This window comes from Mustela nivalis (genome assembly GCF_964662115.1).
Source record: "Mustela nivalis genome assembly, chromosome: 2".
NCBI classification, from domain to species: domain Eukaryota; kingdom Metazoa; phylum Chordata; class Mammalia; order Carnivora; family Mustelidae; genus Mustela; species Mustela nivalis.
Genome location: NC_139021.1, coordinates 146,817,100 through 146,842,651, shown reverse-complemented (window position 1 = coordinate 146,842,651; position 25,552 = coordinate 146,817,100). Strand labels below are relative to the sequence as shown.

The 25,552-nt window shown below is 46.3% G+C and overlaps 1 protein-coding gene across 9 annotated transcripts in view; it reads right to left on the bottom strand.

Annotated features, from left to right (window-relative positions):
• The window catches only part of WDFY4 (WDFY family member 4), a 273,431-nt gene extending 249,946 nt beyond the window's left edge, over nucleotides 1–23,485 (bottom strand). For 4 of the 9 annotated variants that reach the window (XR_014307369.1, XR_014307370.1, XM_082718545.1 and 1 more), the window contains exons 1-2: nucleotides 23,262–23,484; nucleotides 4,150–4,400 (exon numbers count right to left, since the gene is read on the bottom strand). Coding sequence is in view for 6 of the 9 variants with exons in the window: in XM_082718545.1 (XP_082574671.1) it covers nucleotides 4,150–4,383 (234 nt within the window). In the remaining 3 variants the exon portion in view is untranslated. Of the gene's footprint in view, nucleotides 1–4,149; nucleotides 4,401–22,721; nucleotides 23,172–23,261 lie in introns of those variants that run through there. The other 5 variants (XM_082718546.1, XM_082718548.1, XR_014307371.1 and 2 more) reach the window with 4 other exon arrangements.
• Between the last annotated feature and the right edge of the window lie 2,067 nt (nucleotides 23,486–25,552).

Below are 25,552 nucleotides of genomic sequence, written 5' to 3'. Positions count from 1 at the left end.
GTCCTTCATGGAAACACTGTTCTGCACACTGAGAAGTCATCAACTCCTTGCTGCTTCCTGTGGAGGCTCTAAAACCTCATTTTCATCTGCAACATCCTGGAGCTATCCAAACATCACATGTAGAGGGCATGACATTTTTTTTTGTAACCATTCGGTACTAGCCAGGCAAAGCCATATGTCCAGGGAGTCATGGGACAGAGAAGGAAGCCAAATGTGCTCCATTCTATGAACCCCAGTGCCACCCAAGTGAGGGAGCCCAGGGGCTAAAGACACAGGCCTGGGCATATTGTCCCTGTTGAGTTCTGCTCCTCACAAACAACGAAGTGACCCCAGCCAAGTTACGCAACGTCTCTAAACCTCTCTTCCCTCATTTGCAAGGCTTGGGATACATATGAACCCCATTTCATGGGGTTATTATGAAAGCTTATCAACATTAAACAAAATGACTTGTTTAGGTAGTTAGAGCTTGGTGAATATTATTAGCTATTCTCAGTGAAAGTGCCTACCGCTCTTGGCTAAGAACTCCTCCTTGACCTCTGTGGAGGATGGATGGAGCCTCATGGGGGAGGAGAGGCTGTAGCTCTGGATGAGAACTTCCTTTCTGACTCATCCTCCCAGAGCAGTTCCTCATTGGGGTTCCAATGCCCCAAATTCCATCAGGCTCTTCCTTACTACCAAGAGAATCACCCAAATTTTGCATGGGTTCACTTTTCAACAGCCCTATAGATGCTTCTCCACTTGGGAGGCAATGGGGCTGGGATTTGCTATGAAACCAACCAAGCCCATTCTTGTGCTTGCCTAGCAGTTAATGCAGAGTTAGGGAAAACATGATCCTCTGCTGTGAATTTTGAGGAATCAAATTGGAGAGAAAGCCGAAGAGGCCAGAGGGAAGTTTTGGGGGGAAGAAGGTGGGAAAGAAGCAGTTCTGAGGGAGTCTGGCACACCAAACAGTCCCTGTTCCAAATCTCAAGACTCACTAGGTGGAGGCAGGTGGCGGCCACTGAGATTGGGCACTCATTGCTGTCAACTCTCCCCCGAGCCCCTGGCTGCCCCTTCCATACCACCTCTGACTGACACAGGGCCTGGGCAAAGCAGGCAAAAAAGCCCCCAATTCAGGGACACAGCCTTTTCCAAGCCGGTGGGGGGGGGGCGTGATTCAAAAATCCCTTGTGTGCATTATCTTAAAACAGAGAATATTCCAGATCATCTTAATTTTCCTTGGCCCTAAAGTGAAAAGAGTCAGGTCTAGAGAATTGAGTTCCACCAACCAAAGGAGTCCAAGACTCCTTTAGAGCCCTCAGTTATCTCAGAGCCCAGTAGGGGCATGGCTGTCAGGATAACCAGTGCATGACTAAGGCTTCGACATAACTTTTTATTTTGATTTTTTTTAAGATTTTATTTATTTATTTGAGAGAGAGAGAGAACAAGAGCATGCACAAGTGTGAGGGGCAGAGAGAGAAGGAGAGAGATCCTCAAGCATACTCTGTGCTGAATATAGAGCCAGACACGGGGCTCAATCTCATGACCCCGAGCCAGACACGGGGCTCAATCTCATGACCCCCAGATCATGACCTAAGCCAAACCCAAGAGTCGGACCTTTAACCAACTGAGCCACCCAGGCACCCTTTTGGCATGACATTTTAAATCCTTGTATTTCCAAGGGGGTTCTTTATAGATAAAGAACACTGTTCTGTGGTTATAAAATTCAGATCAGAGTAGTTTCAAGCTTGACTTCTTATGCGAGTACCTGTATTCCAGTGAATGTTCTCAGTCTTCGTCTACACTTCAGCTTTTATCTACACTATACTTAAAAAAATAATAATAACAATAACCCTCTAACCTTCTCCATGTTCCCCTTCCATTATACCAGCCCTTAATTAAGGAGCCTAAGTGCTGTCACTCTGGTGGGGTTTTCTTAACAGGAACAACAACAGGTTTGTAGACATGTAGGACTTAATTTAAAAAATAGAGATTTTAAGCAATGATAAAAAGCCTAGAATATTCTGGTTCTGCAGGGTTCATCAGAGGTGATCTCCAGGGACCCAAAACATATAGATTGTGTCAGCAGTTTGGACACTGCTGGAAATGGGATCTCAAACTACACACACACACAGTTAGTATCCTGGTGGCTGGTGGAAAGGTAATGAGAACTACGCCTGCTCTCCATGTGCTGTGAACTTTACAATCATTATCTCCTCTCACCCTCCCAGACTCCCAGCAATCTGTTACTGATGCCACTTTACAGATAAGGAGACTGAGGTTCATCAATATATAATAATTTGTTCAAGGATGCACAGCTAATTAGCAATAGAGCCAGGACTGGACACCAGCTCTATTTGACACGAAAACCCATGTGTTCAACAATAGGGTTATTATGCCTCTAGTGACAAGAACAGAGCTTGGGAAACATGGGCCACTACCAAAGTTCAGTAATAAGAACTGCTTGTGCGTGTGAGGTCACAAGCTCAAATCCCTTCAGGTCAGGGAACAGAAATGAGTAATGCGGGTTGGGTGAAAGATATTAGAGAATGGTGGACTGCGGCAAACTGAGAAACAGAGACCATCTTCTGTCTAAAAGGGGTGCCCCTAACCATCTCCATCCAATTGTCAGTATTACACCTACCAAAATTTTCAAGAGAAACTGGAAATCTGATTTTCACACGAAAACTTTCCATTTTGAAAAAAAAAAAAAATGGCCACAAAGTCCTTTGCTAACTCCTTCAAGCAAACAAGACACATTCTGGGTGCTACTTAGTATTCTCCACTCTGGACTAAACTCTCCATGGTGTAAAACCCCTGTCCGTCTTCACAACTATCATAGCCCAGCTCACGGTATAAGAGTTTATGTGTGTAACACATGAATGAATTCTTAAATCAACAATCTAGACAGAGGTGAAGAAGTACCAAGCTCTGTCTCATCATGAATGAGAGCCCTTTCAACAGAGCCATGGCTGCCCAGATGGGTGGCAAAGAGACCATGCAATGGCCGAGCCCACACACATAGGGGGCAGCAAATTTTAGTGGAGGACAGGAGGTTGCTCACATTTTTCCTTCCATAAGGCAAAGGTGACCTGAGAACTGGAGGAGACTAAACCACCCTCCAGAAGCTAGGGTTGTTGAGGCAAGGAGGGCTAGGAATGAGAAACCTTAGCTCTCTCTCCTAACTTAGTTTTACTTTTCCTGTACATTCTTTATGTGTCAGTTATCCAATCTGTGAAATGGAATGGATGGGGTATACAAGTCCAAAAGATGGAGGAAAATAATGAATTCATGAGCAGTAAGTTACTTGGCAAAATTCTTTACAGAAGGACATGCCTAAATACACAATGTATCCTAGAAATATGATCCCAAGAAGATTCGAATTCATCTTTAGAAATCCTTAAATATTTCTGGTTAATAAGTTAGATGAAACAAATCAACAAGGGAGTTCCCCAATGAAAATCTGGCAAGGTCTCCATCTGTCTTAGCCTAGTTTTGAATGTGAAAAGTATCTCATATTCTTTGTGCTTTGAATGTAGCTCTATATTTTTAAAATAATAACCCAAAATCAATAGTCAAGCAAAAACTAAGCCCTCATAAAAAGATGTGTCTACAACTCTGCCACTAAACTTCAATATATTCACCTATAAAGCAGACCTCATTGGCAGGACCTTTGTTCTGAGACAACAAAAGGAATCCTTTGTACCCAAACCATCACCAGCTGCCACTGGCCAGAATGGCAGTTCTGTGGAGAGGCTGCGCTTCTCTCCCATGCCAGTGGCTGGGTTCTCCCTGTCCTTACTGTTGGCATTGCTGGTGTTTGAGGTTACCTGCCATCCTGGCGATCCAGAACACACCTTCTTTCCCTAGCTCCAGAGGGACTGGTCTTTCTCTGGCTCCACATTAGAATGGTGGTTGAACAATATAATTTTTTTTTAACTAAGGAGACAATATTACTCAAGAGCCAACTGTCCTTTCCAACTCTTCCTCATCCTGGAGATGAGCCTTGCTTGCCATCTTTATTAAATAGCACAACATTCCCCTCTAAGAAACCCAACAGGGACCACTTGTGATGATATTAAAACCACCAACTCCAGCTTCCAATCATCCCAGAAGTGTCCCCAGAGCACTGTATCATCTACTTACAGTTTCAAAAATAAGAATACCGACCTTCAGGAACAGCGGAAGGAGATCCAACAGGCTCTGCTGATGTTCAACCGGGCTCCCATGAGCCAACTTCTGGTATTCTAGAAACTTCCTTTCTAGCATTTCCCAGAGAGCAGTGGGACCAGGAGATTGCCCTCCATGTGGGAAGTCAGGCTGAGCAACATCAGGCTGGCCTTCATTTTTGGAACCTGGATACTCAGCTCCATCTTCAGCCCTTGAAATTTCTTCTGCCTCCATGCCTTACCAAATCAGATCTGAATTCGGAACAAAAAACAAAAATTTCAAGTCCTGTCACAGCACTTCCTAATGAAGCTGCGTGTGGGACAAGGTACTGTACTCACTCAGTTCAGTTCCTATTGAAGATGGTTCCGCTAAGAATCTGAAACTGAACTGACAAAAATAGGAAGACTTTTTTTTAAAAGAGATTCTGACTTAGATGTGACTTACAGTGGCAACCTGACATGTGCCTGGAACTATGCTGGGCTCTTTACACAGACTCAGGAGACAAGTGGGTATTTTTATTTTCACTATATAAGGAAGGAAAGTGGCTGGGCCAAAGGCATATCAGCAACTAGACATCCAGTTGAAGGGCAAACCTTTAACACCAAAGCTTGTTTTTTGTTGTTATTTGGTTTGGTTTGGTTTATTACCTGCTGCTGCTGCTCCTCTAAAAGGCCAAGTAAGTAGAGGGGATATGTGCAACTGTCACCAACATTTGTTCAGGCCTGTAATTTTATATCTTCAGTGGTAACTTCCTTATACTGCATGAGTCTGAAAGGATATAGGTTCTTTACTCTCAGCATTATTTGGTTCACATTCCATATTGTCAGAGAACTTTGTCCTCAAAAGGACTCTTCAATTACCCCCCCTCACCCCATGCTAACTTAAAAGAGTTCCTTTTTTAACACACACAGGGATGATGTGCACAAGCCGCAGATCTTGGTTCAGTAGGCATGCGGACAAGAACTTATGTGGTAAAAATAGCCAAAGACCAATTTGCCAAAAGGGTGATCTCGAGAAGATGCTTTTATTTGTGTCCTTGACTTTTCAACTGCCCTTGTCTTTAGTTGAGACATGATTCAGTCACAGCACAACAAAGATTTGTTCGTTGCATGTCAGGAGTATAGGAAACTCCACATGGTGCCCAGAACGTTCAGGCTTCCTGCAAAAAGCCCTCCCTGACCACAATGTCACCCTGTAAAAGTCCTTTCTGGAATCTGGCCAGTGACCAACAACCACCAATCATGGGGTAGGAACCAGAGGGATGGGCACAAAAAGACGGATCCACCAGTGTTCTGCTCTGCGCTACAGCAGCTCAGGGTATATGTCATGTTTTATCTTTTAGCCCAGCACACACCCCCTGCAGGCTAGAATGGGAGTGGATGAAGGGTCATAGGGCCAGACGCACCACCTCTCTTTGAAACATTCTCACCCTTTACATACACAACTCCATGAGTCCCTAGTGCTTCTTCCAACACACATGCTTATTACTCTCAAACTTCATTTTCTTATTACAAAAGCCATGTAATTTCAGTGTCAAAACAGGAAAGGAACCAAGTATCAGGAAGACAATCAAGTAGTAAAGCAAAAAAACAAACCAGCCTGGAAAATTCCCTGAGCAGAGAGAACCAGTTTAGTCATACAAGCAAAGCTTAATTTAACTTATTTTGCAAAACTAACTTGACCTCAGTTGTTTCTTGCTTACACATCTGGAAATCAGAAGCAAAACTTAAACTGTTTTCCAAGATTGATAGGAGGCAACCACTGACCAACTGCCAGTCGTTGAAGAAAATTCTAACATAACCTCTCGCCGTGAAGAATAAAGTCACCACTTTCTCACTATATAAGCTGCTTTATAACAATAAACCCCTGAGCCTCATTCCATGTCCTGGGTTGAGTGTTCCCACTTCACAAACTGTCTTTTTTGGTAGACGATCAATTTTCACTAATTACTATTTCAGTGATGTATTGACACCATTTGCCTGTACCCAGAAAAATGACTGTTGGTATTCTAGCTTTTATTTATGTATACGTTGTTTAATAATAATAAAAATCCTCCTCATATTGTTGAAGCAAACTTTGTCTTTACACTTTTGCTTTTGATGGTTGGCTGGGGCTTGGTGGGAGTTGGGTTTCCTTTGTTGGGTTGACCCTCAGGAGCAGGTGGCAAGATGGCCCACATCCTGGCAGGCTTCCCTGACCTGGACCAGGCTCCTGTCTGCCTTTGTTGGTTTACTTACTTATTCCTTGGCCCTCCATTCCCACTTGCATTTCCTTCTTCACCACCCTGCCCTGCCTGCTCCACTTGCTTCACAACATGGGTCCTTATAAAACACGACACAGGTGACACGATTTCTGAAGACAGGCATTAGGAGTTCCCCGACTGACCTTCTGCATCTTTTCTGCAGCTCACTTTTTCACTCAGCCATATGCCTTCAGACCGACCCTTGTGGGGCTCTGTGCTTGTCAACTTCATTCCTTCTAACTGCTGCCCCATGTTACAAAGTGGGTATCACATGCCTATTTGACTTGTTCACTCTGCAGCCATGGCCAGATTGTCTGCGACTTCTATGCTGCATTCAAGTTTGTTCTGGACATTTCCATGCATGTCCCTTCATGGGACTGCATGGGACTGGCTCCAGGTATGGACTTGGGAGCAGGAGTGCTGAGTCAAGGTTATACGCCTGCTTACATCAACTAAGTACCACCAACTAAGATGTTTCCAGAAAGCTGGCACCAGACCACACTTTGCCCACAGGCTCCTCTACCACCTCACCAATTACCCAGCTCTCTAATGCCTGCCAATCTGATTGAAGTAAAGTGATCCCTCATTGTCATTTTAATTTGCATTTCTCTAATGAGCCTGAGCATCACAGATGCCTCTTAGCTATTGGCACTTCTTTTTTTGGAAACTGACTATTCATAACCTTTGCTGATTTTTCCTTGCCTGTCTTTTGCTTATTGCTTTGAGGAAGCATATTCTAGAAACTTGTCCCTTGTTGGTTTTAAAAATCAAAAATACCTTCTCTCAACCCATTTTTCTAACAAATTAGTCCATAACATTTTTTTGTCACAAAAACAGATCATGAATATTTTCCATGTTGTAGATCCTCTACATCTTCATTTTGAATGACTGATGGTGACCATAGGGCCATGTTGATCATCATTCATTTAATTAATCTCCTACACGTAGGCACTTAAGTAGTTTCAAATTACTCACTACAATAAATAATACTTCAATGATAGGCCTTATGTCTTAAGTCTTTGCATATATCCGTGATTAAATAATAGATTGTAATACATTCTTAAATCCCTACAAGGGAAATAGCTGAATCTTGACACATATTTCCAAACTGCTTCTCCTTAAACACTGCATCAATGCATAGTACTCTGACCAAGAATGCACAAGAGTTCACACTTTCTTACTTATCGTTTTTTAATTCTTGCTCACTTGGTAGGTTAAAAAGCAATGGCATCTCTGTTGGCATCCCACCATGTATCTTGCTATACCGTGTTTCTGTCTGTCTGCTGCCCAGTCTCCTTCAGGGATCCCTGCAGTGGTTTTCTGGAGTCAGATGGCAAGTGTTCTCATTTCATGAGCTCCCTGTAGGAGATCTCCTACTCCCCTGAGAGCATATCCACTGAATGTTAGCTCTGTGAAGGAAGGCATTGCATCTGTGTCAGTGGTTGGCACTACATAGACATTCAACAAAATGTTACTATATAAATGGATGAATGAATGAATGAACTCATATACTGATGGCACCCAAACCTCTCTCTGCAGTCCAGACCCCTCCTCTAAACATGTTCTGTTTCCTCACTTCAAGATCTCTACTTGGATTTCCCCCAGACTCTGACAATCCCTATATGCCAAACAAACCACCATCTCATCTCCATCACCAACAGAACCCGTCCCAGGTCCAGCACAGACATCCCAATCCACGGAATGACTATTAAAGCCAAGCTAAGTGTTGCCTCCAGCACATAAAAGTCATTTTGTAGCCACCCTTACAGGTACAACTAAGAGTTCCATTCAATAACACCCCTCTGGGGGCTTGGCCACCATGACACATTTTAAGATCAAGCTGGTGAGAAGATAAGGTGAAAATGTGGTCCTGGGGAAAGTGGCTGGCTATTCAGTGGAGATATCAGAAACCACTTCAGATTTCCTCTGAAATTAAGAAGTTGTATTTACTGAAGTGAAACATTTGAATCGCATTCTCTTGAAGAGAGATATTTTCAAAACAAGAATTTCTAACAAATGGGGATCTATGAAATCCCAGGGAGAAGTTGTCTGACTCAATTGTCAGACTGTGGCCATCCCCCACCCTGGTTCTGCCCATCACCCTAGACCTACTTTATTTGTAAGAGGAAGGTAACAGGGAGCAACTAACCTCTCAGGGCTATGTGACAAATGGCAAGAAGAAATCATTCTAATCCACTCCATTATCAAAAGTGCTTTCTTACCTCTGTGAGAAGGTGCTAACACTTTCGTATTCTGGGCAAAATGGAGTAAGTCGGGAGTAGGGTCACTGGGGTAGGGCTGGGTTTAGGTTGAGGCAAGTTAAGACACTCACCTCAGGCACAAGATGTAAGGGGACCCCCAAAAAAATCTCAAGAGCCAAGATACATAACATTTTAATGCAGTGTCTATAAAAATCAAGATTAATGCCAAAAAATCCATGACGAGCGAACATCAAAGTTTCAAAAAGAGACAGAGTCTCACCCAGAAGATGCCTGACCCCACCCACTGGCCTCCCCTGATGATAATGGGGGCTGAGGGCATTTTGTCACAAAAATCAATAAGTTGACCAAACACCACTGCAGGGCCCAAACTTCCAGAGACTCGACCCTAATACCCACACCACAGCAGTCACGAGCAGAGACTCGGAAACGAGGCCTCTCCAGCTTGAATCAACGGGCTTAGAACAAGTAGATGAAACATCTCATTCCTGTGTCCTCATTTATAAAATGAGATCATAACAGGACCCCTCACAGGGGTCCAGGATTAAGCTCGTGTTTGGCACGTGTCACCATTAGGAAGGAGGGGGTGGACGATCATTTACTGGTGCCTCTCTAAATGCCTGCACACTTCACATCATCTTCCTACCCTCCAGCAATGTCAAAGGGATCAGCCTCTGTCTGCAGCTGGTACTGAGGCTCAGAGCAGGGAAGAGACCAACCCAGGGTCCCACTGTCCGTCAGCAGACAAGGCAGAGTCCATCCTGGGTCTGCAGACAGCAAAGCACACTGGAGGCTAAGCTCAAACAAGGGCTGGTGTGAAACCCTAGGTAGATGGTAGGGCTTGGACTCCTGCTTGGCAGGTAGCCTGGGTTGAGGGAAGCGTGCCTCCCTACAAATATTTCTTGGAGAGGTAGAGGTTTGCTGGGTGGAGCAGGGCTGCAGTACAGTCGGGGCAAGGTAAAGGGAAAGACGGCTTTGGCAGACCCAGAGGACTGGAAGCTGTGGGGGGTGTCCCAGGGGTCTCCAAGCCCCCTCTCTGCCAGTGAGCTGTTTTCCAGTCAGGCTCAGGACATGTCACACACAGCACAGTTTAGTCATGGTTCCTCACACAGCCAATCAGGCAGGCCAGAGGCCTTGCTTTCCTGCAGCCTGCGTGAGGCAGCAAGAGAGAGGCACGGGGCAGGAAGCTGCCCACTCCTGTCACCTTCAAACTGAGGGGAGCCTCGGGCTAGGACAGGAGTCACAGGGCAGAGGTTCAGTCCCAGCTGGGCTGCTGCGATGCCTTCACCAGGTTATTCCCCCTCTCCGACACTAGCTTTCTCCTCATTGAAATGGTCTTGGTGATCTCAGTTCTCCCCTCTGGCCTTTATGCACTGACCACAGAAGAGACATGGGACATGAGTCCATGTGGACGCACTGGAGAGGTGCCTGAGTGGGCTGAGAGCCTAGGGCTGTGCACGGTGGGCAGGTGCAGGGGAGGAGTTCCCTGTCCATGCCCTTGTGCAGGGAACCAGAGGCGGATTTACAGTTACAGCACAGGGAGGGGTTCCCAGGGAGTGCCCACGTGGGCCCCCCAAGATAGGTGTCACTGCCCATCCGCGCTCCTACCCCACCTGCATAAATCCGTAGCGTCATTAGAACTCTGCTTTGGGATGCGTCAGAAGCACAGGGCCCAGGGCATCCGGCTCGCGGCTGCGTGCTGGAGAGTCAGCTGGGTTGCTGATGTTTGGGCAGCTAAAGCACCATTGACCTTTTCTTCCCTGACTTTCTGTGGAGTGATTTGCCAACAGGTGAAACCTCAGGATATAAGATAGGATTTAGCAGCCCTCGGAGCTAAGGCGCCGGGAAGCCATTGGAGGGAAAACGGAGCAGGAAGTTGCTTGGAGCTGCTCTCTAACAGGGCAGGTCACAGGAAAGACTCAGTGTCTTCCATGGAGAAGCCCAGACTTGGTGACAAAGAGCTGTGATGGTGCCATTCAAGATGGAATTCCTCCCCATTTCTCCTCAGCCTATGTGACTCTGCCTCCGCGCTGTGCACTCTGGGTAGAGGCAAACCTGTTTCCCTTCTACATCACAGGCAATGGCCCCCCCAGGCCCTGGAGCTGGGGGTACCTCTAAATCAGATGATACACAGCAGAACAGCAGCTTTCCATGCATGGCTATACGTGATCTGTTTTCCTTTCCGCTCGTAAGTCAGTTCCTTGCCACATGTCAGCTGACCCATACTCTCTTGCTCCTGTGTCAGCAAGGACCTGGCCTTAACCTAGAGCCCTCAGAAAATAAAAACAAAGCCATTCTTGTTCCAAACACATGGGCAAGGTGGGGCGAGGCCTCACTTCCTCTTCCCCACCATTTCCTGCTAACAGGAGAGCTTACGAGTTAAAAGTAAATTGAAAAGAAGCTGTTGTAGAAGTTCTAGTAATATAGAAGCTCTGCTCCCTCCACAGTCTAGTGTAGCTAACCAGAAGAACTGAGCCAGACAGTCGGATTGCAGAGAAAGACAGCACTGACATACCAGGATACGCCTATTAGAATGTCTTTAAAAAACAAGTAAACACAGATTGTTAATTATTGGCAGGGATGCATCCTGGCTGATGGGAATACAAGTGGTCCAGCCACTTTGGAAAGCAGCTTGGCAGTTTTTTTAGGAAGTTGAAGATATACTCACCCAGCAGTTAGGCTCCTGGATGTTTACCCTAGGAAAATAGAAACTTACCTTCATATAAAACCTACGCATGAATGTTTATAACAGGTGTATTCATAGTTGCTCAGACCTGGAAACAACCAAAATGGCCCTGAGCGGGTGAAGAAACAAACAAACTCAGGTATATCTGGACAATGGGATGTTTCTCCCCAGTAAAAAGGAACACACTACTGACCCACACAACAACCTGATGGACCTCAAAGTCTTATAGCAAGTGACAGAAGCCAGTCTCTAAGGACTACATACTGTGCTATCCCATTTCCGTGACACTCTGGAAAAGGCAAAACTCCAGGAACAGAAACTACAGCAGGGGCATGAGCACCTGTGTGGTGTGACGTGGACAGGAGACAGCGATGTCATCATCCCTTTGCTTCTGCCAACGCAGGCCCCCAAAACAGAGACCTCTGAACATGGAACGCACGACCTCGTTCCCTGCCTGCCCTGCCCAGGGGCCACACAGTCGAAGCACTCAGGATGGCCACAACCACAACCCACCCTAGCTTCTCCACGGTCCCCCAGAGAGCCCTGTCCATACACACCCCCTCCAGGTCCCACTTCCCTCTCCTCATACCACCACATCTCACACCTCATCTGGATGCCAGGGCGAGTACCAGCTGTCCGTGAAGGAGCAAGATGAGAAGGGACAGAGCTTGGTCATTACGGTCACAGGGTCTCCTTAGAGGCTCCTCAGGGCCTGAGACTTCCCACAGAGTCTGCCTCAAGCTCCTGAGAGCCAGTGTTCCCGAGAGAGCTCTGATCTCCCTCTGAGCTCAGCAGCACGGTGGCACCCTCTGCGGGACAGCCCTTCCCTCGGCCCTCAGTGTTTGCTGAGCAGACACCATGCGGCAGCTGCAACATCGAGCTGTACCTTCTTAGGGGCAGGGAGGAGCCAGATCTGGGGTTGTGGGTAAGAGAAGCACCCCCAACCTGTCTCTGCAGCTGAGACAGGTCCTACCGAAAGAGGACCAGACGTGCAACTGCGGACAATGGGTCCTCAAGAGAAAGAGGTCATGGGTAGCATGTGGAAAGGGATGTTCCTCCTGCCTCTCCCCATCCTGCTGCAGCTGCTACTCCAAAGGGCTTCACAAACGTCGCGGCCCCATCTGCACAGTCCAGGGCCAGCCAAAGAGCAGGAACAGGGCGGTGAGCAGGAAACAAGGTCAGTGCAAGCACAGGCTCTCTGGAGAGGAGAAGGGAGCCCAGGAAATCACGGTGCAGCTAAGTCAAGAAGGACCAGGAGAGCAGACTGACATGAACATGGTGTTCTAGATAATGAGAAGATCTTGAAGGTGTGGGAGAAGAGATAAACAGATTGTAGAAATAAATAGATTCTATATAAACAAATTCTAGAAAAGTTATTCCTGGCTGGCACTAAGCCAGGCCAGGAGCAGGGAGAAACGAGAAGCAAGAAGAGCCAGTGCCTCAAGTACACCCCAGGTATAGGCAAGGAATGCTCTGGCCACGAGGGTCATGGAAACACAGAGGCAAAGGGACGTCTAAGAGAAGGTGACGGCATGAAGAATGGCTCAGTGCATCTAGAAATAGAGCAATCCGCACCAGCCCAGGAACACACACCGGACCCCCCCCCCCAGTGGGGCCTTGCTCCTTGAAGAGGACCATTTCATTGGTCTGGGTGGGGCCCCGGCAAGCGTGTTTTCTACAATGTCCCAGGTGTTTTCGATGCATCCCCAGGAGAGGGAAGCTGCCTGGGAAGAAGTCGCAAGGCCCTGGAGGAGTACCTTGCTTAAGAATCCCTGAGCAAGGTGATCCCAGAGCTGTGAGTGGAGGCCAGATGAACCCCTGGGCCGACTGTGACCTGGCAGGGGCCAAGGGTGCCAGGCCCACCAGCAGGCCAGCTCAGGATGCGTGGGAATGGGACCTCTGAGTCTGCCTCTGTGGCAGCCTTAATTCCCTAGTAAGACACCATCACCACCCCGAGCTTGGAGTTTTGGGCCAAACCCGACTCACTGCATCCCCACCCAGCTCCAAGGGCAGACCCAGAGCAGCCTCAGACAGATCTGATTCAAATCCTAGCTCTACCTCTCGCTAGCCTTCTGCCTTCGTGACTTACAGTCTCTGAACCTCCATGCATGCACCTGTAAAATGGGGGCAGTATCTTCTCACCAGACTGTGGAAAGAATTAAGCACATGAATATATGTGAGAGGCCACCCAGCACAGTCTAGATGTCTGCACAATGCCCACACCTCTTGCCTTGTGGCTAGCAGCACCCTGACCCCACTCCACAAACATCCCACCCTAGCCCGTTCCCTTTGTGTGTGTTGTTGCCTTCAGGCTCCTGAAATCTGCCTGCCCTCCCTGGAGGAACCTAAAGCCAGAGAGCTCTCTGTGGGTATGCTCTGGAGCCTTGGTCACTTTTTAGGGTCCAGCCCCAAAGCCAGGGCAAGCTGGACCCCACCCTAGACCTGGCTTCTCTTCTGTATCAGCCCACCCCTGGCCTGTCTGCCGACAGTGTCCTATCTCAGATTTTCTCACAACGAGGCACTGGCTTGAAAGGAGAGCAGGATACTTGGTGGATTAAATCGAGGCTTCAGAAGTATGTCCTGGGATTCGCAGAGACAAAGCTAGAAGTGGCGAGTTGGCCATCTTAAAGATAAAAAGTGGAAAACAGGAGCAGGAGTGCGTTCCCCAACAGCCAGCTCCAGGGCGAGTACAAGAGCATGGGTAGTGGCAAGCGTCCCTGTAGACAGTGGCTGATGGGACAGTAGAACAAGTAGTGTTGGAGGTTCCCTGAGAGGCTTAACAACCAGTTCCAGCGCAAGGACCAGCAGCGGCCTGGGTGCGGCCCCAAGTCCTCTTCAGTTAGCAAGTGTCCCCACCTCCTCCATCAGCCGAGGGCAAGGAGCTCCCACTGGCAGAGCACAGCAGAGCCCACCCACAAGCCTACATCCTGCCTCAAATGACTCGGTTATTTCCAGAAGTTGAGGAACACCCCCATGAAGACTAAGATGGGGACTCTGACTGACAGGAACTGGGTGGTTTGCACCTGCCCCGACCATTGTTAACTTCCTTTTTTCTGATTCCAGGCCAAGCACTCCCATTTAGCACACACCTCTGTGGTTTGTGCAACAGTAACAGAATGTAGGAACTCGCCAGGTCCTGCAGGAGGGTCCCTGGTTTTGTATTTCGGTATGTGCACTGACTTCCACATTGCCCGAAATAGCCAGGGAGCAGTTCCCCTGGCCAGACCCTCCAAGCTTAGCTGCAACCGAGCTCTCACCGTCTGCACAAAGACATGGGCTAGAGACAGCACAAGGAACAAGAGACCCAGCCCCCATCATCAGGGAGCCGCTCCGCTGCTAGTCTGTGGCTTGCTCTCCAACCTAAGAAGTGCGGGTCAAGTGTACGTGGCCGTCCCTGGATGAGCATCTGCTGGCAGAGCTGTCCGTGATCTCTAATCTTAGAAAAATTGTAAGGTAGATATCGTTATCCCCCTGACATAAAGGCGGAAAGCAAGCCACAGAGAAATTGACACGCAGAGAAAATTGGGAACTTGTCTGAATTCAAACTGCTAATAAGCATCAGAATCAAGGACAAATCCAGACTTTTCTGACTTCGAAGCCCTTCACCCTCCTCCACCAGTCCAGGGTGGCCCAACACAGTCAGCAACAGCGGTGAGAATATATGTAGCTGGAAGCTCTTACTGTCAATAGCCCCGAAGGGGTTCCCCAGCTGGATCTGCGAAGATGCTGCTGGTCCCTGGCCGGAGGTCTGGTGCCCAGTCTGCTGTGTGGCCCCAGCTCCCGCTGCAGGCCAGCTGGCCCAGAACAGGGTGATCTCACCACCCCCAGAGGCAAGAGCTGAACTCTGGGAACCACAGAGGCTGACAGTTCATGAGCCTGGGCACAAGGTGGCCACCCACTGGCCGGTCCCTCTGGGGCTGCCACCTGCAGCACACCCAGCATCAACACTCAGCCTCCAGAACAAGCTGCCGGAACTGTGGCTCGATACAGCTTTCTCTGTGTGGCCGGTTGTTGGATTAGTAAACAGGGAAGGAGCAGAACCGCCCTGGGTCCACGCCCTGGCCTTGAAAGCTGACACTCAGGGGTGCAACAGGTGTGGGCTCCCCCTGGCCTGCCTCCCCACAGAGGGCAGGCAACCCATCTCATCCATTTGGGTACTTTTTTGAGGTTCCTTGCTTCCTTCTGATCCTCCTCAGTGCCATTCTCGCATTTCCTATGCATGTAGAACTAGGTTTGGGTAAGAAAATATTTCCGACACAACCAGAAACTCACTAGGCTGTAGGATGCTCTTTCTGGTTAAACACTTATCCAGGGGTCAGAAGAGAAATGTAAATCTTCTGAACATGAAGCTGATTTGAAAAGTAAAACTTCATCGGCAGACACCCTTCCAGAGCCTTATTCTGGGTGCTTTGTGTTATAGGTGGGGAAGTGAGTCGCCTGCACCCCTGAGTGTCAGCTTTCTCCCACCCTGTCCACCTGTCTCCCACTTACCCCACAGCGGCAGACCGGGGAGCACAGCTCCGACACGGCACTCCCTTGCTCCAGTGTCTTCAATGGTCCCCGTGTTCTCAAGGAGCACTCCCAAGCTCTTGGCCCTCAGTGACATGGCCCAACCTCCTTCCTTGCCTCACTTCTCGCCGCACCTCCAATGCGGTCTGGCCAAATGAACTGTCCACTGATAATCTGATCCTTCGCCTTTACTCAGGATTCTCTCCCTGGGATGCCCCTCCTTCAGCTCCACATAACCCTTCCAAACACAGCTCCTGGCTGCCTCCGTGGCCAGGCATCCCCGACGCCACAACTGAGAAATAACCCTCTTCTCTCCAACTTCCAAACTCCTCCCGCCACTGAGCCACCTTGTGATTAGAAAGTAGTCACTACCAGCCCATAGTGAAGCGGGAGAGCGAGGCTCTTGCCTCACAGAGTCCAAGAACGAATCTTGCGGATGAAGGAGAGTGAGCAAAGTGATAGAATTGTTTTGAGCAAGGAAAGAGCAAAAGATCTCAGGAGTGAGAGGGTCGCAAACCAGCAAGTTGCCACTGAGGGCTTTTGTGGTTGGTCTTTTATTGAAAAGTGACCAAGGAACTTAAATCTTGTTAAAGTCTCTACCACTGATAGGACCATTGAGTAAGGACTGCGGTAACATCTTTAATGGCTTACTTCTTCTTTACAGCTTGGTCATTCCTTGCGGTCACAATGTGACCCACCTACCACTGACTCCCAGGGCAGGGTGGTCTGGTTCGTTCTCTTAACTCTGGTTGTGTTAGGCTTCAGCATTTCTGGGATTTGGGGTGAGCCTGATCATGTGGCCCCCTATATGAGCCTAGTCACTAGCCCCCTACCTATCCCTTCCGCCCTAGCTCCCCTTCCCCCCCTTACTCAATGACAGCACTTCCCAGTCTCCAATCCTACACCACTACAGATCTCACTTAGTAATTACACCAGGTGCTCAGGATTATGATCACCTCCAGGTCCAGGGAAAAGGGGGAGCGTGGTAGCCAAAGCCATTTGTGCCGGCACACTACGTGTGGAGTCAAGCAGAATAAAAGTGAGCGCTTCATAATTCCCAAATCTATCAACACCTACTGCCTGTAAGAACTGGGGCGCCCAACACGTTCTTCCCTGTGTGATCATTAGGCATGAATACACTTTATCTTCCTCTTTCCTGTATTTCCTCCACTCCAGGTTTCTATCAATTATAAAATGACACAATTATTTAATTACATGAGGGAAGGGGATCCTCACATTAAATACACATGTCAAAATTGAGACTATTCAGACACTTTAAATTGTGCAGGGAAAGAAGTATTTCTTGGAACCAAGGTGATGTTTTCGAGGGGAGAGTCTGCGAGAGATCCCTTCTGCAAGGGGAAGCAGTGGAATCACGGCGGGGGGGACTTGCCCCCCATTAATTTACATAATTAAATGTTTCCTGGAGGCAGGTATGTGAAAAGGAAAACTAAAAGTTACCAGGCTCTGTGTACTGATTGCAAAGTATTGCCCTGCTTTGTTTGGTTGTTTTTTTTTTTTTCCCTTTTGGTTATATGGACTTCTGCCCATCCCCACTGGATTCCCCTGGTTCTTTACTCACCCTTCGTTCCCTACAAGGATGATGGCAGTCCCTCCTTACCACCGCACTCCCACACCCACCCCTGCAGCTGCTGCACATATGCTGGATGCAAGGAGAACGTGAGAGCCTCATGCACTCACGCATCCGTAGAGGAGGTGGACAACGCCACCCAACCCAGTAAAGGGGTGGTCTGCATGCTCTGGCGGAAACACAGAAGGAGGAATCATTGGGCCCTGCCTTTAGTACGTCCATCTCCCAGCCTGCTGTCCCTCGAGCCTCCATCTGGTCCACACCCAAAGAGTGGGAGGAGGAAGCCCATGGGTTCACTGTAGTGCACTTCGACCTTACTCTTTTTTTTTTTATTTCTTTTCAGTGTAACAGTACTCATTGTTTTTGCACCATACCCAGTGCTCCATGCAATCGTGCCCTCTCTAATACCCACCACCTGGTTCCACCAACCCTCAGATTGTTTTTCAGAATCTATGGACTCTGATATGGACTGCCCAACCTCACTAACAGTTTCTTCATGTATGCATCTTCATCTCTTTGTATCCTTTAAAAAGCCATATCCGAGTGCTACTTGGGTGATACTATTATTATTATTGCTATTGTTATTATTATCATGTTAAAAACACAAAGACCAACAGATAAGTCCCTTTTCTTCTGCATGTTACTTTCCATGTTGAAGCATATTTGATTTATAACTGATGTATAAACCATTTCATTGGATCAATCGTCTATCATCATATCATAAACATAGTCTATGTTGCCTTGTCCCTTAAATGATCAGGTTTAATGACCAAGAAGCATGCTTTTGGTCTATTGCCTGTAATTCATTCTCTTGCTCCCTAATCACAGGATGCTTGGGGTGTCTCAGTTGCTATTATGGGCGATGCTGGAATAAAAAGGATCCCCACGCAATCTTTTTGTTTCCTGTGAATCATCGGGGAAGATGAATTTTCAAAAATAGGATTAACCATTTGCTAAAGGGAAAGAGCAATTTCCAAACTTCTGCCAAACCTTGATTATTTCTCTCCAGAAGTGTTTCCTCAACTCATGGTGGTGGTAGCAGCTAATTCAAATGGCACAGGTTTTAAGTTCAAATCCCAGCTGACTTACTTACTGTCTGAGGATGAAGGACCTTACTTCTCTAAGCCTCCATTTTCTCATCTGTAAAATGGGAGTAATGAAACTGAGCTCATTGTGGGGATTAAAAAAGATGGCAAATACCAGGACCCTGCCCAGTGTCTCTTTATTTTAAGTACTAAATCCCTTCCTCTTACACTTCATACTTTCTTTCTCCCTGGAATTATTTGGGACAAGTGGCTTTTCATCTCCCTGGTTTCCCATCCTTATTGAACTGTATTTCCCATAAAAGCCTCTGGCCATGGAACATGAAATACCTCTGAACGGTACAGCCCAGAAGAAATACCAAGCCAGCCACGAATTCAGACCACATGCGTAACTTAAAATTGTTCTGGTAACCACATTTAAAAAGTAGAAATAAAGAGCTGGAATTAATTAAGCCATTTACTCAAATATATTTTTATTTAACCCAGTATCTCCAAAATATTATTTTCAATATGCAATCAATATTTTTAAGTATCAATTAGATATTTCACTTCACATTTCTTTTTCTTGTTGTTTGAAACATCTTTGATATCTGATGTGCATTTTATACTACAGCACATCTCAATTTAGACTGGCCATATTTCAGGTGTGGTTAGAGGCTTCTGTGTTAGATAGCACAGGTGCAGACTTGGAGACCTAAGATTCTAACAGGTGTGCAAATGCTTCGGGCCATCAGCCAAAGGCTTAAGAGTGTTGCCTGGAAAGTCTTTTCAGGTACAAAATGCACATGTATTTTGATAGTTTGCATAACAAATGGAAATAGATGCATATCCTCACTTGGAAATAAGTAAATAAATGTAAATAAATAAATTTTAAAAAGCTCTATAGTGTGGCTCAAGAACTCCAAGGTGCTCACCTTTTTTCTCTCCCTCCTGCACAAGATATCTGCCCCTTGCCCCCCAAAAGACCAAGCTGGCTTGCTTTCCTACTGTAAAGGTCACATGGGGACAGGAGGTGCCAAGACTTCATTTCTACACTTAGTGTTTAATATACATCTCTACCTTTGTCTGTTCAAACCTTTATCCTAGAATAACCATCACTTTGCAGATATGTTCTTTCTACCCATGACCTAGCTCAAAATTCCATTCCCCCTGTTGCTCTGGAGTCATCAACTTCCCTCTCCCACACACTACACTTAAAACATCATCAAATCTCATACTCAGAAAGTATCTAGAATCTCAGCACTCTGATCACTTCCCATTATCTCTACTATCACTTTGGAAAGAGCCAACAATACATCTAGCCTGAATTACTACAACATTCTTTTAACTGATAGTCTTGCTTCTTCCTTTGCTACCCATAGAATAGCTTAAATGATTCTTCTTTAAAATGCAAGCATGCATCAGTGAGTGAGAAACACATATTTTTAGTGACAATTAAAATTATATAAAAATACACACTACATAGGAGTAACTCTAAACAAAATATGCACTATTTTATAAGGAAAATTATAAAACATTTAAATATTTAAAAGAACATCTAAATAAATGGTACAAACCATGTTCATGAATTGGAGAAGTCATTTTCATAAAAATGGTTTAGCTCTCCAAATTGCTTTTTCAGTCAAACCTAAACATAGCTTTTTTGTAGATAAACTGTTCCTAAAATTCATATGAATGTTAGAATTTTATGAATTCATACCAAGAATGACAATACAGAGTGGAAGAATAAGAAAATAAAATAGTTCTTTTCAGATATCAAAATCTGTTATAAGCCTAGAATTAATCATATCATATAGTACTGTCAAAGAGATAAACAGACAGACAGTACTGAGAACCCAGAAACAGAACTTCATATACATGACAAGGTGATTCACAACAGAGTGGGTGTAGATAAGTGGCTGAAGAATGGCCTTTTTATTTTTTTTTTTAATTTTTATTTTTGAGAGAGAGAGAGAGTGACCACAAGCAGAGAGAGAGGGGCAGAGGGAGAAGCAGACTCCCTATCAAGCAGGGAACATGATGCGGGGATCAATCCTAGGATGCTGGGATCATGACCTGAGCCGAAGGCAGACGCTCAACCAACTGAGCCACCCAGGTGCCTAAGAATGGCCTTTTTAAGTAATATAGCTAACATTTTTGGTTATCCATATGGGAAAAACAAAATAAAATAAAACATTACCCTTTATCTCATGTCATACAGAAAAATCATTTTTAGATGAGGGACTTCTACATGTGAAAGGCAAAATTATAAAAGAAAATAATAATGTAAGAGAATAATTGTATGCCTTCATAGTGGAGAAGAATTTCTTAGATAATACACGTATATCATAAAAGAATGTATGGATAAATGAAGCTCATTTGAGATTAAGAAATCTGATCCTTAGCAGAAATTGCCAAGAATGTAATGAGACAAGGCACAAACAAGAGTAAAATATAATATATATATCTGACAAAGGATTAATACCCAAATATGTATTAAATTCTAGAACATCAGAAGGGTAAAGAAGACAGATGGTGCCAACAAGAAATGGACAAAAGATCCGAACAGGAAAAGGGATCCACAATGGCCAATAAGCATATAAAGAGATGCCCAACCTTAGTAATTCAGGAAATGCAAATTAAAAGCCTAGGTAGATTTTCATTTTCACTAGATTGGCAAAATTAAAACTTCAGCATATCAAATGTTGGTAAAGATATAGAGCCACACAAACATTTACGGATTGCTGATAGGTGGGTAAAATGGTGCAGCTGGTTCAGAAAAGCAATTTGGTATCATCCAGTAAGGGTGAAGATTGTACACCTACCAATTCCACTTTCAGGGCTTACACCTTAGGGAATTCGTGCACACCTACCCTGGGATATATGTGCAAGAAGCGTCCTAGCAATACCTAACAAGTGCTGGAGCTCCTAACAGCTTATAATAAAAAAACAAGAACAAAAACCTAAAAAAATCCCAGTGTCCACCAGAATTAACTTGGGGACATATACTGAGGTTTATGTATATATCACAGAATATTATACAGCAAGCAATACACATGAATGAATCAGAAGCACATGCAACAATACAAAGGCGTTCCAGAACCATACTGTGGAGCAAATGAAGCACATCTTAAAAGACTTAAAAAATTCCTATTTACAAAGTCCAAAAAACGTGCAAAACTAAGTAGCACATATTTAGCAATTTAAACATGTGAGGTAAAATTAGAAAGAAAAGCAAGGGACCAATAATCCCCAAATTCTGGACAACCATATTCTCTGACAGGAGAGGGAGAAACCAAGCCTTTGAAGGACCTCAAAGACACTGATGATTAAAAAAACAAAAACATGGGTGCCTGGGTGGCTCAGTGGGTTAAGCCTCTGCCTTTGACTCATGATCTCAGTGTCCTGGGTTCGAGCCCTGTATCAGGTTCTCTGCTCAGTGGGGAGCCTGCTTCCCCCCTCTCTCTCTGCCTGCCTCTCTGTGTACTTGTGATCTCTGTCAAATATATAAAATAAAATTTAAATTAAAAAAAAAATAAAAACAAAAACACTTCGGTGATATTTCTTATACCCTATACACTGTTTCTAAATTTTCTTTTCTACCTACTCACCATTTAGAAGCGCCCTGTCTGAGGAGAACAGCCCAAATCCTCACACTGAACAGGAAGACCCTCCCTCACCTGACCCCATGGCATCCCTCTCTGGCCAGGTCACTGGCCTGCCCTCACCACTCTCTACCCCGCTACTCTCCCCCCAGACCCCCACCAGGCCTCTTGCAAGGCACCTAGACGTTCTCTAGTCCCCTGCCCCAGAATGATTCTCAAAAATCACAGGTTCCAGACTCTCCCTTCCTTCAGGGCTCCACCCAGAAGTACACAGGTTTCCAGCCTCCCGACCCCCCACTCCCAAACCCCTGCTCCCCAACCCAATGCAGCCCACGGCACCAAGCACCACTGGCCCCGTCTGCTGCCCCCGATGCCTTTACAGTGCTGGGAGGAAATGGCTTCTGATAAATATTTCTCAAATAATTAAATGGATAATTTTGCAGAATATCATGTCAACATTAAAATACCCCTGGAAAGAGTAATACATAAAATCCCAAGTTGCTGAATTAGCTCCTTGTCACTTGAGAGAAGCGGGGACAAAGGATGAGTTCAATGTTCTATAAGGTACGATTTCAGGAGAGAAAAGCAAATTCTCTGTGAGTCAGGTGGTCCTGCTTATTCAGAAAATATTGGCATTTCTAAGGTTTGTTGTGGTGATTCACATGAAGAAATGGAGGCCTGAAGAGGCCCTTACTTACCAGACCCCCGGCAATGACCACCAGACCAGAATAAAGCTAGCTCTCTTTGTCCCCGGGAAGCGGCCCTCACAGCTCAACACCCTTCAGAGGCCTGTAGGGTTCTGGGCAGAGGAGCCTTACAGTCAGCCTCCCCTCTCCATCCCTGGGATTTAGCACAGACAGGCCCACGTCCAGCCTCTCTCACGTGTGGCAACGTCACCTTCCTTAGCAGAACCTTGAGAAAGGGCTTGACCTGAGGTAGGAGGATGAGGAAGGGAGCTGGAGCTCAGCCCAGCTCGGCAAACTCCAACAGGGACAGACACCCCAGCAGACCCATGCTTTCGAGTGGCCCCCGCCACCTGTACCACCCACCCGGCACACACTTTCTGCTCATCATCCCACCTCCTGTCCCACATCCACAAGCCCACACCAGGCACTGGTGGCCGCATGGACTCCCATGCCAGCTCTCTAGGAGGCAACCAGAAGGCCCTTCCCTGACAGACAGGACGTCCATGCCCACCTTGGGCCCAGCGTGGCCTGGCCAAGAACAAGATGACTTACCCAGAGGTGTGACGGTCAGGGCCTACCGACGTCAGGTGACATGGGTGCCCCCAGATCCAGCCCAAGCCCCTCAGGCCTGGGGGAAGAGGATCCGGCCAGCATTGTTAGTCTCCAACAATGTTTCACTATGAATCACTTGAGCTGCGTTTCTGCTCATTTCCTGGAGAAAGCAGAAGTGGAGAGTCAGCAGATGACCCAGACGGTAACACAACCGCCTGAGCTCTGGTGGATGACTCGGGCCCTGCAGGAAGGCCCCTAAGGGCAGGGTGCTCAGTGGTCAAGCAGTGCTGGCTGGAGCCGAGGACAGAGGAAAAGCTAGTGAGGAGTGGACACAGAATTTAGCCCTGTGCTGTCCAGATGGACTTCCCCCTTGGACCTCTGGTAAAATACAGACAATAGTGGTGCTTGGGCGAGTTTAGTCAGAGATGTGTCTAACAGGCATCCATGACATTGCATGGGGTCATCTGCCTCTTCTCACTCGGGTCCAGAGAGAGCTCTCCACTTGGAGTCTTTAATCCTCCGTCCTCAGACCCAAGCTGTACTACGAACCAACGGAGTCCTCCAAGGCTAGATGGCCAGCTGTGGGTAACATTGAAGTCATGATGAAGGAAGACTTATAATAGGATGAACTTCTTTGAAACTCAGCAACATGGTGCTCTTTCCCTTGGGTTTATTAGCTTGAGTCATTTCCTATCAGCTCTCCACAACACCGTCCATGTAACATCAGCCAGCATGTCCACCCAAGCACACAACCTCCCCATGCCCCATGAGCAGAAGCAGTAGGTAGCATGAATGTCTGACTGGTACAAGCTAACACATCGCCCATTCCTAGTTCATAACCAACTGGCCATTCATAAGCAACTATAAGTGAGGGGCACATCCTTTATTACGGGAGGCAGCAAGGCTCTGATATTAGTTCAAAAATGAAAACACAGTTATAACAAAACTCAACTCTTGCCAGGGCAAATTTGCCAGGAGACAGCAGCCAAAATGGGAGACCCTGTCCAGCAGAAGACGAAGGCCACATGCCCCCACTGATCCCAGGCCCAGTCACCAGCATCCTTATGTAAGCTTTCATTTCTCATCCACTGTCCATGGGTACAAAGGAAGACACACTGGAAGCTGTAAAGCCAGAAGCACAGGAGGGGTATCTGGGGTCACCCGGAGACAGGCCACAGTGACTGCACCAGCACCAGAATCATCTTGTCAGGCCAAAACGGACTCCAATATTTTTTAAAGCAACTAATTAACATCCTCCTTATACTATATCCAAGGCCCATGATGCTGTATACTGTGTACCACTGTGGGAAGAGAAGTGTTAATTTTCTTGGTAGCTGGGACAAGACTCTTTCCCAGAGAGAGACCTACTTTTGTCGACTGAAAAGAATATGTTGTTAGAGGCTGAGCTCCTGGTTTGAAAATCTTGGTTGAAATTTCCACTACTGTATTAGCACAGTCAACATCTTTACGTCATTTCTTATTTGTGGGGCAAAATGACTATGATGTCTTAGGGACTAATCAAGTAATATTTGCCAATGGGTTTTTAAACACTAGAAAGAGCTGTACAAATACGAGTTATTATTGAGACACTTGGTCATGCTCAGACACTGAAGCAGGAACTATGAACTGCTCATGTACGTGTATATTTTTATTGAGGGGAAATGTGAGATTCTGTGATTTTTTTTCTAAAATGTCCAAAAATAGCTATTATACTTCTGCTTCCATTTATAACAATGTAACTGTTACAGAACATACCCTCCCACTGAAAGTAACTCTAAATATGTAAGACAACAGTTTCCCTGCACTGAAGAGAAGGCAACAGAAGACTATAGTCCTCGAGATAAGAATAACGCAATAGGTGAACCCCGTAGTTGTCCTGACTTCTTTCTATGGCTACTTCCTGGCAAGGTGCAGGCGAGCAGAGGCCCAGGGGCAATTATCTCCCTTAAATAAAAATGCAGAAGATGGAAGGAGCTAGAATGTTCAGGGCAGAGTCCTGAGAGGAGTGTGTTTTTTGGGAACTCGTCATGTGAGTCCTTGGCCATGGGTCACCTGTGCATGCATAGGGTAAGACTCCAAAAGACCTAGATAACCTGCTCCAAGGCTGAGAACCGAACAGAAGTAGCAGAGATTGGGCAGTGTTACGAAGGTTCGAGTTACATCCCATTCAGATTGGAAAGACCTCCTTGAGTATATGGAGAATTCATCTTACACTCCTGAAAGGCCACACAGAAGAGAAAGAACCATACACTAAAGAAGAAGCCACAAACTAGGAACAAGTTCAAAAATGG